Source organism: Girardinichthys multiradiatus, chromosome 9 (genome assembly GCF_021462225.1).
Source record: "Girardinichthys multiradiatus isolate DD_20200921_A chromosome 9, DD_fGirMul_XY1, whole genome shotgun sequence".
Taxonomy (NCBI): domain Eukaryota; kingdom Metazoa; phylum Chordata; class Actinopteri; order Cyprinodontiformes; family Goodeidae; genus Girardinichthys; species Girardinichthys multiradiatus.
Window position 1 is genome coordinate 5639918 of NC_061802.1, and position 18221 is coordinate 5658138.

The following is an 18221-nucleotide window of genomic DNA, read 5'->3' on the forward strand; positions in this document are numbered from 1 at the left end:
GGAAACAGATTTATGTAGTAAAAATACTTCACAAACAAGTAACTTTCTTTGAGTTTAGCGGATAGTTTATTATTTGAATTTTTCCAGATGTAATTTTAAAACTGATTTCTCGTACTCAGACTCATCATCTTCCGCTTCATACGGGACCAGGTCGCGGGGGCAGCAGACTCAGTAGAGACACCCAGACTTCCCTCTCCCCAGACACCTCCTCCAGCTCCTCCGGGGGGAGCCCAAAGCGTTCCCCGACCAGCCGAGAGACATAGTCCCTCCAGCGTGTCCTGGGCCATCCCCTTGGGCTCCTCCCGGTGGGACGTGCCTGGAACACCTCCCGAGGGAGGCGTCCGAGAGGCACCCGGTATAGATGCCTGTGCCATCTCAACTGGCTCCTCTTGATGTGGAGGAACAGCGGCTTTTCTCCGAGCTCCTCCCCAAGCTCCTCACCCTATCTCTAAGGGAGTGTCTGGCCACCCTGTGGAAAAAGCTCATTTCAGCCACTTGTATCCGGGATCTCGCTCTTTCGGTCATGACCCAAAGTTCATGGCCATAGGTGAGGGTAGGAACCGACCAGTAAATCAGGAGCTTCGCTTTTCGGCTCAGGTCTCTCTTCACCACAACGGACTGGCACAGCGACCCCATTACTACGGCAACCGCACCGATCCGTCTGTCGATCTCCTGCCCCATTCTGCCCTCACTCGTGAACAAGACCCCAAGATACTTGAACTCCTCCACTGGAGGCAGGAACTCCCTTCTAACCTAAAGAGGACAAGCCACCCTTTTCCGGTCGAGAACAATGGCCTTGGACTTGGAGGGGCTGATCTTATTCTCAGCTGCTTCACACTCGGCTGCGAACCGCCCCAGTGCATGGTGTAGGTCTTGGCTAGAGGGGGCCAGCAGGACCACGTCATCTTCAAAAAGAAGAGATGAAATCCACTGGTCCCCAACTCAGACCCCCTCCTACCCTTGGCTGCAACTAGAAATCTTGTCCATAAAAGTTATGAACAGGACTGGTGACAAAGGACCAGATGGCCTCCAATTAAGGGTCCCGACTCTGTACTCCTGGAGCATCCCCCACAGGGCACCACAAGGGACACAGTCGAATGCCTTCTCCAGGTCCACAAAACACATGCCTGGGGTGTCCTGGTATCACACTCCCGGGAATCCCCGGGAGGGGCACTATGCAGCACCCCCGACAGGGACGCCAAGAAGGCCGGGTACTCTGCACTACCGCTCGTCCCGCAGGCCGACACAACAATCAGAGACCTGTCCCTAACCCGAAGGCACAGGGATGGGACCCTGTCATGCACTTGGGTAAACCCCAGCACGAGACAGCTGAGCTGGGGTGCAACAAGCAAACAACAAGAGAGTCCAGCCTCTCATGAGGAACTGGATTCCAGAGCCCATGCTGTGCGTGGAGGTGAGCCAGTCAATTTCTATTCGATATCTCACATCTCAGCCCCCCTCCCCCCTAGCGAGGTGACATTCCACGTCTTAAGCATCCACAGATCGGGTTCTCGAGGTCTCCACCTTTGTCCGCTGCCAGATCCACCGCACCCGTCCCTCATGGTTCCCCCAGCAGGTGGTGGACCTACTGGGGGATGGCCTCGCATCTCTCGTTCATGCTTAGCCCGGCCGGGTCCCGCAAGAGAGCAACCTTGTCACCGGGAGCTCTCTGACGAATCCCGACCCCAGGCCTGGATCCTGGGTGGTACCCCGGCTCCGCCGTACCGGGCGACGTCACATGTCTCGATTTTGTGGTCCTCATGAAGGTGTCTTAAACCACTTTTTGTCTGACCCATCACCCAGAGCCTGTTTGCCATGGGAAACCCTTCCAGGGCCATTTAAGCTCCAGACAACATAGCCTCTAGGATAGAGGAGCACTCAAACCCTCCACCACGTTAAGGTGGCGGTTCAAGGAGGGGTGATCTGATAGTTTTATTCACTTATGTTTTCTGTACAGGCTATGTACTTAATTTTCTACCTAAAATTACCTCTGTTTCTGTGTTTTATAAAGATAGTCAGTAATATCCAGCTAGCCCTTTTGTTACAGAGTGCCTTTATTCTGAAATGACTTCCCAAACACCTTCATTAATCTTTACTCTGGAGTCCCTATGCATTTTTTCTTTATTGGCATGCCAAACAACATGAGGATTAAAATCTTTTCTGTCCAATTGTTCACGTCTGAGCCTGACCTATGTTGGCTTTTGACAAATGTGTCTTAATGCCATTAATTTTCTGTGTGGCAGAAGAGTACATAAATATAATTTCAATTCTTGACCTCCACTAAAGAAAAGATTTATTGCAATCCTCTCAAAGCAACACGACGGAGAGATTCTGATAATAAGCAATACTCTATTGCCAGCTATCTGATATTGAAAAACTCAGAGGAGACAGGTGATTTTAAAGGAAGTTCTTTTCTTTGTTGGGGTGCGACATTTTGGACTTTGTTTGTGGCTTTGTGTTTGTTTACCTTTTGCTTAGATGTTTCTATTTTGGTTTTTGTATCATGTTTGTTTAGTTCTCTTGCTCCCTTTACCGCCTCCTAGTGTTTTGTCTCCTTTAGAAGTTGCTTTTCTATTATTTATTATGGTTTTCTTATGATTATGATTATTATATTTGTTGTTATTCTAGTTCTCTTGTCCTCGTATTATTCTCTAGTTTAATTTCTCATTTAGTATCTTTGTGTTTATTTATGGTTTGGTATTTGTTCACTTTGCACTCTTGTTTACTATTTTATTTTCTCTGTTACTCCTCGTCTTGGTTCCCTTTCTGTGTTTTATTCTATTCTGTGTTAGTTAATTTATTCTGTTCTTTCTAGCTTAGTTCCCTATGTTTAGTTTGTGTAGTTCTAGTTCTCCCTCCTGTTAGGTCAGCTTTAGTTATTGTTTACATCTTAGTTTGTATCTATTTCAGTCCTCTCTTCCTCTGCTTCATTCCCTGTTTGGTTCAGTCAGTGTTTAGTTTTGTTTACATTTGTACTTAGGGTTTCTTTATGGTTTCTTTGGATAGATCTTAGGTTATGTTGTACTTTTGTTCCCTCTAGTTTTTCTGTTTACTTTAGTTAATCATTATTCTAGGTTCTTATGTTTCTTTGGTTCTTTATCTTTGTCCTTAGCTTCCTTTAGTTCTGTTCCCTGATTTTGTTTATGCAGTGCTTACTTATAGTTTAGTTTTTATAGTCAGTTCCTTTTAGGTTATGTCTTAGTCCAGTTCCTCTCATGTCCCCTTTGTTTTCTAGTTAGGTCTCCTTAGCAACTATCCATACTCCCTCAGTTCTCTGCAGCCTGGTTCACACCTGTTTTCTATTCTTCTCTGATTTCCTGCCTCTGTGTCTCATTGGTTCATACCTCACTCCCCTCTGCTTATAAGCTCTCTAGTTCTCTTTGTTCTTTGCTGGTTCCTTCCGTCTTCTCACCCTCATTCTTGTCCGTTCCATCCACTATTATGCCTATGCCTACGTTTTGTGCTACATTCCTGCAGTAACTTCATGTAAGTTTTGGCTCAGCTCCTGTTTATCCCTGCAGTGATTATTGCTACGTTTTTGCTATGTTTTTGGAAACCTTTAGAATGTGGACTATGCAACGTTTTGCTACGTTTTGAGAAGAAGCCTTTGAATAAAAACTTTAGACTTTTACAACATGCTGCTACCCAGCTCTTGTCTGCGCTTTGGTCCGCCAGAAAACTCAACCGTGACATTCTTTGCTCCTTCTAGGATGATTTGTTTGTATTGGGTCAATTTGAAAAAGAGGAATACTTGCTTCATTGGTTTTAGTTACAAGGAATATCAATAAAATTTGCTTAAGGGCCAGAATTCTTTCTAGAGGGCATAGTTTTGGATTAACTTCATTTCTGGTCATTATTATGTTTTCTTTAGTTTATTTCAATTTATACTGTCAACAGCAAAATATCAGTGTGAACTTCACAATTACAGCAAGCCAAGGCTGGCAACAAAATAAGCACGATCTGATACTTGACTCGCTACCAGATTGCTCATATTTTAGCATTCCTCACATCCAGCTGAGATAAACAACTAATTAGAGGCAGGGATGGGTTTTTTGAGCTACTGTGGGTCTTAGTTGGGCCTGATAATACTGCATGTGCAAAACAATTTGTATTGACCAATTGCTGTGGATTTACTCTTCCTTTATGCATAATTTGTCATTTTTGCTTCAATTAATTTTGTTCTCTCACTGTTATGGCTTTCCGCAGAAGGTACTTCTGGCCAGTGCCAGAGCCACTGCCAACAGTATTGCTGGAATTAATTTTGTGTTTTCTTTTTTATTTTCCTTCAACTCAGTGCTTCTGTGTTCAGAAATGTTTTGTTTTCTGGATAAAGCCATTGATCGAGCTATTGCTGCCATCAGCTTTGTACTCTTATCTGTCTCTTTCCTGCCCTTTAAATCCAGGCCCATTCTGAGTCTGTTGAATGATCAACTAAATTTGCATTTAAATTTGGGTTGAATCAGACTGTATGTAATTGGATCTGAATCTAATTTTATGACTTGGATTAATTAATAACAATCTGGAACATAAATCAAAGACATAAATCAGACCTGTTTTTGTAAAGTGTCTAGAGATGCCATTGTTTGGAACTGCACAATTATTTGGAATATAGAGAATATAATATTTCCCAAAACAATATAATCACAAGATGTCAATGTCCCATACTACTTTTACAACAGTGCAGGTTAATAGAGGTGGTCCTGTCATGTTCAACTGAATATATGGGATGAAAAGTCATTTAAAGGTCACCTATAAGAAATAGAATCACCACACACATGGTCACTGTGTTTCCTGTTGAAATACTAAAATATTAAAAGTTGTCACTAAGTGAAGATTAAAGCTTGGACTAACAATATTTCTTGCTAACCACACTATATTTTAAGATTGCCTTTTAAAGGTTAGAGTTAATACGGCTCCATTCACAGTAACTATAAAAAACTGTTAAGATTTAAAATGTTTAGCCGTTATCATTAATAATGTAAAACACCAAATGTGTCAGTTAAAATAAGAAATCTGTAAATTAGCTCAGCTCATCATCTATGTCATACAAACTTTGAAAGAAGTAAAACAAAAAAGCAGATGAATCATTTGTTTGTGCCAGGACCTTTACGTTCCAAAAGAATAAAGTGGTTGTCACATTCCTCTGAGAAGCTGGCTTATGTCGCTGCCTGTCACCACCATATGAAACCGGCAAACAATAAATATTATTTTGGAGAGCCTCTGGATAACATGTACGGACTGAGCTGTCAAGATAAAATGCAATAAATGCAGCAACATAGGCTGCTGCTCAAATACAGACTCATATCCAGCTGATATGAGAAGAGTAAAGTCACTTCTGTAAATGAAAACAAGCTGGTGTAATAACAAAAGATGTAGAAAACAGGAGGAACAAACTTCTCAGGTATGAAGGCAATCTTGTGGAAACTGGCAATGTATAGAGAAGTGCTCAGACTTTCCTCTCAACATGTTAAATATTTGTGGCTTTATCTGTTGCTATAACTTTTATGAGTTTTTGAAGTCTTAATTTCATAGCAATGTTAAGGGTGTTTTATTAATATTTAAACTGTAACTATTTAAAATCACATTTTCCCTCTCATTAATGCTAATCTTATAAACACAAATATGTATTGAACTACATGATGAAAATATGACTTATCTCATAGATCCAACCAAACTGCCAATGCAGCTGTAGAATTTAAAAACCTTACTAACCCAATTTGAACTCTCAGTGAAGATTTTCTTTTCATTTCCTCATGATATTAGACCATGTTTCCCCAAAGCTTTTCTTTGCTGCAGTTTGTAATTTGTCAATTAATATTCTGCCAATCTGATGGATCTAGGGATATCTAGTCGACATAAATCTTCAGATATGCAAAAAGCCCTTTCTCAATCAAAAGTTTTTGAAGCCTTGGGGGCCTTTTCACGCTTTTGCCTCTGTATTTTCTGGTAGAAAGTTATCAGTGAGTCTGTACCTTTGTGACAGAAGGCTCCAGTGTGGGCAGACTGGCTGCAGTCACAGGAGAACCCGTTGGCCTTTTCCACACAACGCCCCTGGTTTTGGCAGAATGCGGCATAGCTGCTGCAATGCCCCGGGCATCCAGGTCTGACGCCAGGTGTGATCCTTGCCCTCTCTTCCAGGTTCAGTGTAATACCGTTCAGCTGCAGAGAGCGGATACAGCCCAGAAAGCCTTTCAGTCTTGACGCGGTGCCTCCTGCCAAGGAAAAAGGACCAACACTGTAGTTACAATAGCTCTTTTTTTTCCACTGTATCTGGCATTCAGTGTTGTCAGACCTGACTGGAAGAAGCAAAAACAGGATTTTTTATACCACCCAATCTAATCCAAACTTTGACTGTCCTCCTTTTATACTGACATGCTTGCGTGCATTTTTACTGCAGTATGTCATGTAGTAATTGGTTAACTATTTAACTGATGGGCAATCTGGTGTGTGATGATAATTTTACACACTGACAGGTGACAGGAAACCTGACTCTCCTTCCACCTGACAATTAACATCTATGTGCCAAACAAACACAGAGGATACACTTGGCAGAACTACATTCCTCCTCAAGGTCGACCCTGTCCACCCTAATTTGTGCATCACAGTTGTGTTCAGACTTGAATTAACTTCCTGTTTGAATTTGAAAAAACTTTAAATGCTCAGTCCAAACCTTCCTACACCCTTTACTATAAAAAATGACCTATTCAGTAAACAGTGAAAGACAATCTTAATCTATGGCACATACATCCAAATTTTTGCTGTAAACATTTGAAAGAAATAACTGTGCCTAGGAAAAAAGAAGTTTCCTAAGGCTGCAAATAAATAACTTCATGAAAGAAAGTGACTGAAGCTGCCTGAGCGACAGAAATCCTGTGAGAGTCAGAACCAAAATCCTGCGTGACAGCGATAATTTTAGCCATTTAAGCAGTTTGACTTTCCTACTACACAGTGTTGGAACACAAACCACCTAAAGGTCCTATTCTGACAATACAACCGCAACAAAAAGTACTTGAAAAGATGGAGGCAGGGGAACAATTTGCCAAGTACTTCAGTATGCACACTTAACTTTAAAATAAAAACAACACATTTTTAAGGCAAGATAGCTGAAACTGCACACAGTGAAAACAGATTTCCAAGTGACTGGAGCATGCACATGAAAAATGAAGGTGTATATACCAACAAAGTTTCATTCAAATAATGTCAAGCTTGGAAACAGAATATTCAAACCTTTAAACTAGGTGACCTCTGTGCCAGGTCATAACATCTGGAAGCCGGTCATCACATATAGTAACAACTGCTTTTCAGTCAAATTTCAGAATTATTTTGTTTTCTGACAACAAAAGCGTTGAAATATGTGAATGTCAGCAGGTGCTTCGGGAATTCATCCAAATAAAACAGAGTTTGTGTGAACAACGTGAACTCAGGCTTAAAATGCTACATGGTGACAATTTATGTTAATGTTGGAGCTGTGAACTTAGAATGTTTAGGGAGTAAATTATGAAATTTATTTATTTTAACTTGTGTAAAGTGAAACTAGAAGTAGTTCTTGTGACCTGACACAACACTGCTACAATGTAGAAAAGCTAAATTCAAATTCAGCCCACACTTTCCAGATATTTATTTGCAAAACATAAAAAATATATATATTCTTTTTCTTATCTTTCATGATTATTTACTATTTTGTGATTGGCAATTACATAAAGCCCAAATAAAATACATTGAAGGTGGTGACTGTAAACTGAAAAAGACTGTTCTTGCCCTCGACAACAGTTTGAAATGAGACATGGAAAATAACAGTATGCAGAAAAATACATATCTACACAGCAAAGTATGTAAAAGAAACGTATTGCTCCCAGTCCGGCATAGCAAATGGCAAATTGTTCTATATTAACATACGTAAATGTTTGGATAAGATATCCAACCTAAACTACACTGCTTAAAAACATTAAAGACACACTTTTTAATAAGATTATAATTTCAAGTCAGTTAAACTTTTACAATACTGGAGAAGCTGTGGTGAACATTTTGCTCCCTGCAACATTGTTCAGCATGATCAGTCTAGTGGTGGGTCAGTGTTGTTCTGGGGAGGCATTTCCATGAAGGGATGTACCGACCTGTACAGCCACCATTGTCTGGCCTCCACGCTCCCCTGACCAAAACCCAATAGAACATCTCTTTGACATCAAGTTTAGGTCCATCTAATGCCACCAAGATGCACTTCAGACTGTCCAGGAGCTCACTGATGGCCTGGTCAGGATCTGAGAGGAGATATGCCAGGACACCATCCAAGACACCATCCGATGTCCCAATGTTAGCAGTCACACATACAAGTACTTGGGGGCCATACAAACTACTGAGTACCTTTTGTGTTGCTGCAATGACATTTCAGCAAATTGGACTAGACTGCTTTATCAGTTTTTCAGTTTAAATTTCTCTCTGACTTTGTATTAAGCCCTCTGTGGGTTGATGATTTTTCATTTTCATCAAATGATGTGGCATCATATTGTTTCTAATACATTACTCATTGCATGTCAGTATGGATATGCAGCTTGACATTTTTCCAATTGAGAACTGATGTGTGTTTAAAGTGTTTATTTTACTTTTTGAGCCGTGTAATAAAACATTATGAGAAGATAATTAAGCATCGCTCTAACAGGAATGGGTGTCAGAGTGTGTGAACAAAACTAATTCGAACCTGTGGCAACAAAATTACATTAAACCAAAATGAATAAACATTGCACAAAATTTTAGAAATTTTTGTTTGGTTAATTATTCCTTTGTTCTAAAAGTGCTTATTAGTTATACATGTTTTACACATGGAAGCCTGTTAATTTCTGTTTAAATGGTGATACATTTTTAAGGAAACCAGATCTGTGAGCAGCAGAGTTGAGTATGTGAGCTGTACCCATGAAAAACCTCACTAATTCTGTGCATAATACTAAACAGCTTCTTCTAATATTAACTATTGAGTGGTGTTTTTGTTTTAATGGATAATTAAAGTTTGAAAAAACAATACATATTAATGTTAGTATGAATCAAATTTTAAAGCATTGCTACAACAAAGGAATAAAAGTGACACAAAACTAATTTTCTTACTTAAGTTTAAGTGTCACAATTTTACCTAAAGTACAACTTAAAAAACAAATATATTGCATATCTAAGATTCCCACTGCAATGTTTTACCATTGCAGAAAACTATTTATTGCAGCAAAAATAGTTTTGCTGTCTTGTAAGTGTTGGTTTTACTGAGGACATACATACATGTATAAAACAATTCTTCTGGAACAGAACTCTGATTCCTAAAATCCACATTGACTCAAGTCTTTGGTGAAAGCACAAACACAGCCTCAGAAAGATGTAGATTTCATAATCCCCATATTCACACTGGCATTCAAACATCCCAGCAAACTGCCAGTGAACACCAATCAGGACTGTGGACTCTACATGAGAGGAACAACTTACAGTCACTTCTTTCTAGCTGTTGTGAGAGGATTATGAGCTTAACTCTGTCAGTCAGTCGGCAGCACTGCATGGTTCCAGTCTCATCATAAGTCAGGGTTCATAAATGTTCATAATGTTTGTAAAAATAAAGCCTTAAAACCAAAGATTAGTTTATTTCTTCTGTTAATCTATGGTTACAAGGTTGCATAATTGCAAAGGACTGAGAAAATCCCCCATACACAGCTAATTTCTTAAAACGGTTTGTTCATGGCACAAGGGCAAATAAAAATATCATTTAATAAAGAAATCTTCCAAGAGGCACCATGCGTAATACTTGCATAGGTTCAATGTTGTCAAATTTGCCCATAACTATTGTCATTAGTTACAAAACAAAGTTTGCTGTAAAGCAATTCTTTAGACAACATTCAAACATTTTACTGAAGTAGCAAATTCACACATTAGAATTTCAGAATATTCTGCTCTTAATTTGAGTTCGTATTTAAGCTTACAATGCGTTTAATAGGTTGGCATAGTTGTTAGGCAATATAGCCACCGGAGGGATGTTCTTAGTTAGCTTCCGAATTCAGAGAAAAATAGAAAACAAGGTCGGTGGGGGAAATCTTGATAATGTATGTTCTCTGAAAAAGACATAAAAAGACACCACAGTAGATGGAAGTACTCTGCGCAGCCAATTATTACATAGCAACATGTGGACTGAGAAGTTCCATTTCTTTCATTGCAATCTTCTTCATTCATTTTGCATGTAAGCTGCACTGTGCCACACTGCCCCCCGAACTACCTCTGGGAGTTCACATTTGCATACAAATCCACAAGCTCCCTGATAAAGGACTAAAATATGAATGGAATGAACACAAAAGACTGACAGAAGCCTCTATCAGTATGCATTTACCATTGAGTTTAAATAGGCTTTTCAGACTTCTAGAGTAACATTTCACAAGGTTGGAGCTTACAGATTGAGGCAGATTTGACCATTCTTCTTTGCACAATCTTTTTGAGGGCCAGTGTCATGCATATAATTCTGCAGGGGACTGGAGGGTAACTGTTTAATTGATTCAGAGGTGATGAATTAGGGAAACATCTAAAACATGCAGGATGTCAGGCTGATATTGGACACCATTGTTCTAGACCATCCAGAGTCCTCGTTCCTGTTTCACCTCTGCTCATCCTACTGGTTTTATGAGGAATTCAGGTATGGGGACTGAGATGGCCATGGAGGAATGCTGATTTTGTGTCTGGGAAACAATTTCTGTATTGATTTAACATTATATTTTTTGATTATTCCCTAAATGACTCAGTGATAGTCCTTTTTAACAGATTCTTCTTTACAATGTTGTGGTGATTCTTGGGCTTTTGGAAGAGAAACAAGCCCACAGCATTTCAGATCATCCACCATACTAAACAGTGGTAACGAGGAGCTTCTATTTATCCTTTGTGTATGCCAGACCTATCTTGAGTAAGCTCAAACTTAGTTTTATATAACCAAAGCCCATGACTACAATTAAAAACAAATTTCACATATTTACAGTTGTGGTGTTAGGACATAAAAGGCTTTTTCCTGATATGCCGAAAAAGTTTAAAAATTACAATTCTTATGGGAAACATTACAGAGTCCGAACTGATTTTTTTATTTGCCACATGAACTTTGTGTGAGATAAGTCAGAAATGGCAGCAATTAATTTTCACAATCATATGTTATTGAAGTTAGTTGTTAAACATCACATTATCACTCCTTTCTATGTAATTTAATACTCCACAGCAAATCTACTGAACCTAAAATCACGCATCACAATGCTAACTTAAATTTGAACTGTGCTCATGCAGAAGGCATATGGAAAAACTCAAACCTTTGTGTCTCACCGATAAATAACTGGCTGTTGAGCTGTAGATGAATAAATCCATCAGAAGGAGCTTCTTGTATGGTAGCAGGGAAGTCATCAACGCGTAGCGATGCCTCTTTAACATTTCGCTCAGCTTGCACCCTGTGCCAGCGGTTGTCATTTAGGGGGAGGCCGGTCTTCACTTTTACCTCTAGAGGTCCGTTCCCCACATCAAAAGAGAAGACAACCTCTGTAGAAGCTGACGAAGAGTAAAGATATAGCACATTAAAAATTAATTATCAGTACATTTAAAACAATTTGATGGCAGAGTGACTGACACACACTGAAAGAGAACTCATATGCTTATAATAATTGTGGATTTTGATGAGTAAGAAGGTTTAGCTGTATATTTTAAGTCTCACCTTGTATTGGAGTAAACAGACATAAAAAAAAAAACAGCATAATCCTGTTTATAAAAAGAAAGACACTCTGCATGTGCATGCAAATTTTTTATTCATGCAAAATAATTTTTCTCACAGTTTGATATGAATAAAAAATATGTTTTTAGATTATAGGTAAAATGTTCAAACAGGCCCTTGAATAAGATGTAACAATTTACTTTACAAAAAATTGTTTCACAACAAATAGAAATAACGTTATTGTTTATCTGGAACTCAAAGCTGTAAAATCTGTTTATGATGTGGGTGGAGTAGGAAGACTTGCACTGTTCCAACCATACAAATAAGATTTAACAAGCAACACGTTATGTTTTTTAAACACAATTTCCTGTCTTATTTCTTGAAATGAATTTCGACTTATTTTTGCCATTTTTTAGGATTGTTTTCTCCAGTCTGACTCCACATTGTAACATTTTTCAATAAACCTATTAGTCACTTGTGTTCCTCCATCATCATATGTTTGCAGAGTGGTGAACTGACTTCCTCCCATAGAGCTATTTGCTGACAGCATAGACAGACAGCTGGACACAGATCTGTGGTGCTTTTGATGAAAGCCTAGGGCAAGAAGGAAAGAGTATGGCTACACACTACCAATCTATGTTTCAGAGTGGATGAGTAGTGGATGAGCTACAACCAAGTTTTAATTAAAATAAATTCAGTTTATGTATATAGCTCCAATTCACAGCTGTCTCGAGGTACTTAACAAGACAAACAGATCTAGTTTATATGCAGAAATACATAGACAGTCCAATTTAATCATATAGACAGATTCAAAGTCAATTACATGCTTTCCACATTTTATCCTAGTTATAAAATAATGCAGTCAGGTTCAGTTTATAATGCCAGTTGGTAAAGAGTTTTTTATTTAAGGAAACAGCTGATTGCTTTGAGTCACTGACTTTTTAGCAGTCTCTCCTCCTCATGATTGAAAGCGTGGCAGCAGTGGACAGTATATTGCAATGAGTTGTTAATTTTGCATCAATCGCTTGAACTGAACATGCATGTGGCAACAGTAGAAAGAAACATTGCCCTTTAACAGGGTGAAACCTCAAGAGACCTCAAGTTGCTCAGTGTGAGCAGCTGTCTATCACAATAAACTCAGGATTGGAGAAGACACAAAGAAGTACACAAACAAATTGCAGAAGCATTAGTCCGGGAGTACTTTCTACATTAAAGAAAAAGTAAAGAGTTAATGGCAAACAGTAGCACCTGTAGTGGCCTTATCTAGAACATAAATACAACTGAACATATGAGCTCTGAGCCAGTGGTAAAATCTACAGGATGGAAAACAGAGTAGTTGTAGCAATAGCTCCTTTAACAGTTTTGTCTAGGAGATGGGGTTGAACATGAGCGCATGAGTCAAGTGCATCATCTATACCAAGAGAACATGAAGTTACTGGGAGCAACATCTCAGCCAATTGCCCCCTCCAGGAAGCTGAGAGAGCTGAACAGAAACACCATGCAAGCTGCAACTTTTATGAAGAAAACAACTCAGAGAGAATGATGATGATGCATGACTTGTGAGTGGTAGAAGAAAGTAGCAGAGTGAGAAAAAATGATCATTATGTCCTCTCACAGCCCAGGCCGATGGATAACTATAGAGATAGCTCAGGATAACTCAAGCCATTCTAACTAACACATTTATCAAAAAGTAACATTTTAGGTGTAGTTTTAAAAGTAGACAGGGTTCCTGCGTGACAGACTAAAACTGGCAGCTCGTTCCACAGGAAAGGAGCCTGAAAACTAAAAAATCTGTCTACCATTCTACTTTTACCTCCCATTCTGCTTTTTTACAGGTTCTGTTTACATGTATTGTTAGAAATGTTATGTTCTTCTTTTTAGTTATTCACTCTAAACACCATCCTTAGATAAATGGTATGATTATTAAATGAATAAATTAATTTGACATCACTATTAAATAATTATGGTTGAGTTGAGCTGCATGTAATTTAATCTCTTATTTGTTTGGATTGGATTAAAATGAACTGGGTAAAATGTACTTGAATTTGGACCAAATAAGATTCCATATACCTGGATATGCAGTAAATTGGACCTGATTATCTTCAAGATGGCATTTGTTCTGAACTGCTGCTTAATAAACTGAATTGAAGTCAGACTCACAAAAAGTACATCAGTTGGAAGATTTAAAATTACATTTAGGGAATACTTTTCAGAATTAATGACCAACAGTATAACAAAGTTTGACAACAATAAGTAAATGGAAATTTTAGATTACATCGAAACAGTTTAAACATTTTTTGACTCTTGAAAGAAAAAAATCATTTAGGAAACACCTGGTTCTACCGAGCAGAAAATAAGTACTCTTGTCCAAGTTCTGTTTAACATTCTTTCAAATGTTCTGGCCTACAAATCACAGCCTACCTCCTCTAGACTGGTGGATGGGGTTTTATACAGAAAACTGTCCTTTAGAAACCCCAGACTGTGCAAGACTCATAAGGTCATTTTCTTAAAAAATGTTCATACAAGAGGTCAGTGTAATCTAGGTGCTTCTGTATGTGCACTTTTGTTGTTATTTTGATTATTTAGACAAATACACTTTCTTTAAGCTGATGACATGGTTTCTTTTTTTCCACATGTGGGTGTTTCTAAAATATGGTTTTACATGAATTTAAATGTAAAGCACATTTTGATTAAGCCTTATTTATGTTGATGGAGTATGTGTATGGTTTATCATTTATCCCAGTTAGATATATTACATGTGTGTTGTTTGGAGGTGTATAGAAGTTAAAAGGGAGTACGTGGATTTTTGCGGTGGTGTCACTGTCCCATTTTTTACTTAATATCCACCTGATAATTTTTGTCTGAAAGTTTAATACTCTCTACAAACTTAATGAGAGCCAACAAGTGATGAAATTATATTAACTGAATTATTCAGAAAAAAAAACTTTGGGCTCCCCTGCATTTAGCATGGCAAAGTGAGAGAATCTTCATCAGTGCACACAGAGCATCTGTATAGAGTAGCAGGAGTTTTATACACATTACTATTAAGTCAATGGTACAAAACATGCATAGCATTTGTGTATATTCTGTAGTAGTAGGACAAATGTACTGTCTATATATGGATCTCTGAGTTGTAATGTTCATGCCATAGAAGTTTTTGACATTGTATTAGAGAAGGTTTATACAGATATACTATTTTTAATTCACTATGCTTGAGGACTTGCTGTAATGAAGCCTTTATGTTAACTTTCTAGTTATAGCTTTAGTATTTTACATTAAGAACCAAGATACATTATGTTTCTACAGGCAGACATATTTAGGACAAAAGCATTGACTATGGTGTGACAGATACAGATCACATTTCAAATTTAAAGACATGAGACTAATAATAAACAAATTTGATGTTGATATTTGATCGCTGTCTAAAACAAATGCTGGCTCTCTGCATAGCAGTTCTTCCTGACCACACAATTTCCTTTTTATTAATTAGATCTGCAGCATGTGTACTTGAGGACAAACCAATTTTTATTTTATGAAGGTGATTCCATTGAACAAGTCTTAGAAAAACAAGACATTACAGAAAATATAAAATGTTTCTAATAATAACCCTGAAAAATAATTTTCTTCAATGGATAAATATTTTGCTTGAAGGCAGACAACAGTGCATGGAATGCAGAAAGTCTTTAATTTGTGCTTAAAAAACAAAGCACAACCTAAAAAACAAAGAAGAAATGTTTTTTGGTGATATTCAATTTGGACCCATATTCACAAAGAGTCCTAAAAGTGCTAACAAAGTGCTCCTAGTGACATCATTCTAAGAAGACTTAGAATTTCTCGAATTCAAAGATTTTTCTTAGAATTTTGCCTTGGTAAGATAAAAGTTATTCACAAAGCATCTTAGGCCTTAAGAGAGCTCCTAAAGTGAGGAAATGTTAGTAGTGACATGACTTTAGTTAAATTGATATTTCCTTCACTTTAGTGGGCCTAAGAGTGTCTTAAGCAGAGAAGATGGTGGAAAGAGAGACAGAATTTTCCAAACAGTGAATAACAGCGAATTAATAAAACGCTACCGACTAGATCGCGCAGGGATCCGTTATACAAAAAGGAGATCACAGTAAATTGCTGAATTTTAATATTATTATAAAATGAATTTAATAGATGCAGTATAAAAACAGTATTAAAACAACCAGCATGGCAAGTAAAGATAATAATTAGCAAATCAAAATCATGATGAGCATTTAAATAAGCTATGTTTAAACATTTTGATGCTGTGTGACAATTAATTTAATTTTGCTAAGTTTTATCATCATGATTTACACATTTTAGAATCCAGTCTAAATTCTATCATTGGTTAATTTCTCTGCATTGATTAATAGGAGAGCATTTTCTTTTTGTTTGTTTCTTTAAACAACCAATCACAGTTCTCAGAAGACAGTGTCACCTCTAGCACCGGGTCAACCACACCTCTTCACTAAGATGGGAATTTCTGTCCTCTCCTAGCTCAGAGTAACTCTCAGCAGAAAACTGAATCACTCTTAACTTCAGACTCCTTGGCAGGAATCTGTAGGCTGATTGGAGCGCTCTGATAGGACTCGGATAATCTTTGTGAATACAGGCCCAGATTTCTTTTGTATTTATTCATTTTTATTTTGGAGCATACGTAGCACTTAAGTGCTGCTCTCACAGCTAGTGAAGGCAGATGGATTGATTTGCTGTTGCTCAGCATTGTGTGCTGTTTTATCTGTCTGGTATCTGTGTTGCAGTGCATGTTCCACATAGATTACTTCTACCTCCACAATCTGGGCATCTGGCCAGAATCCTAGGAATATTTAAGATCTGTCTTTCTTAGCATGCCACACTATTTTTGCATCCTTCCATCCTTCATGTGTTAGTTAAGTTGAACTCACACTTTAAATTGATATTTCCTTCACTTATTGTTTAAGTTTTGTGTGCTAAATATTAAACACTTCTCATTTATAGTAAAAAATAAAATAACTATGAGGAGGTGAAGTGAGCTGGAGGCCAAATTTTCTTTATGTATCATAATGCTGCCAGTATGCAAGCCTGACTATATATACTCCCCTCTCACAAGGGGAACTATAGGAGACTGATTTTTTATTTTTTCAAAATAATAGATAAAAATAAAAACACACACAAACACTCATAAACAAAGATATAACTTCTGTTTTAGAAACAGCTGTCTGGTTTGTTATGTGTAATAATGATTCAGAGACATCTTAACTTCAACTGTTACAATAACAACAGCATAGTGCAATGAAAACATATGTGACATGCTTTATCAATGAGGAGTCTTCAAGGAGCAGGATTTGACTGAATGTGCATGCCTTTTTTCCTGCACTGCAGCTGCACTTTTGCTTGTATGTTGTGTGAATTTGCAAGCTTTAAGTTCAACACATTAAAATGTACAACTTAATAATGCATCGAGTGTAAAGCAAAATGTCCTACAAAATGACAAACATTTTCTGATCTTACAATACGTTTTACATCATCATAATATTATCCTTTGTGAGCTTTATGATTCCTTCAACACATGGTTTCTGCAGTGTCAGCAAAGAGTCCATTTCAAAGGAGACAACAATAGGACAAGAATCAGCTACTCAGTAGCATCAAATAACCTATTTTAGTTCAGATTTTTCTGGTATCATTGTATAACAAACAAATTGAAATGTAACAATCGCTCTTTGCAATGAAAAATGTTACTACATCACACTTGTTGCAGTCTTGTTCTACCCTTACATCTCTTAGTGGTTTCTAGTTTGTGACAGCCTTCTTGAGGTAGATCAGAGGCAAATAATTGGTGGGTCAACTTCAACTCCCCATTTAGGACCCTTCAGCTGTTTGAGTCATAAAGAACATGTGTAGATCATGAACTAAAAGATGATTTTAAACAGCCTACAGAGGCAGATAGTTCTTAGACATTCTTCAAAATGGACAAGATAACTTGTTGTTTTGTCATTTAACATTAGAACCATTTCTAATATAGCTCACATCTCTTTAATTATAGGATAACTAAAACGTAAAATATCTGAGTTAGGATCATTTATATCTAGAACAGCTATGAATCATTTTGACTCCACAGAACTACTAATATTAAACCACAAATGCAGCGCATGGACATCTGTTGTATGCATTTTGTTTATCCAATGCTTTATTTAACAGGTTAAGCACGCTACTAAATACTTTATGGGAGGGTGTTTATGCATTTATAAAAACGTTTCGTCAGCAGAAAATAGCTATCCCCAGAGTCAAAGCTGTTTAATTTTATCTTTTGTAACTGAGGATCTTCGGTCTCAGCTAAATCAATTGAAACGCGACATGGAGGCCTCAGGCAAGACACTATTGCCTGTTACATTTCCCTAAATGAAGACAATTTTTTTAGCTTGTTAAAATAAATTTTGATTAATATTCTAAATTGGTGTGAACCCCAATATATGGCATTTTGGGGTCCACATGTCTCAACCATTTATGGCTTTTTACACTCTATACCGGGGGTGCCAATAAT

General features: G+C 37.8%; 1 protein-coding gene across 1 annotated transcript in view; it reads right to left on the reverse strand.

Moving 5' to 3' along the window:
• LOC124873250 (contactin-associated protein-like 4) overlaps nt 1–18221 on the reverse strand; it is a 147478-nt gene that overhangs the window by 18417 nt on the left and 110840 nt on the right. Inside the window, exons 17-18 of the mRNA XM_047373770.1 lie at nt 11320–11538; nt 5973–6212 (exon numbers count right to left, since the gene is read on the reverse strand). Coding sequence (XP_047229726.1) covers nt 5973–6212; nt 11320–11538 — 459 coding nt within the window. The remainder of the gene's footprint in view (nt 1–5972; nt 6213–11319; nt 11539–18221) is intronic.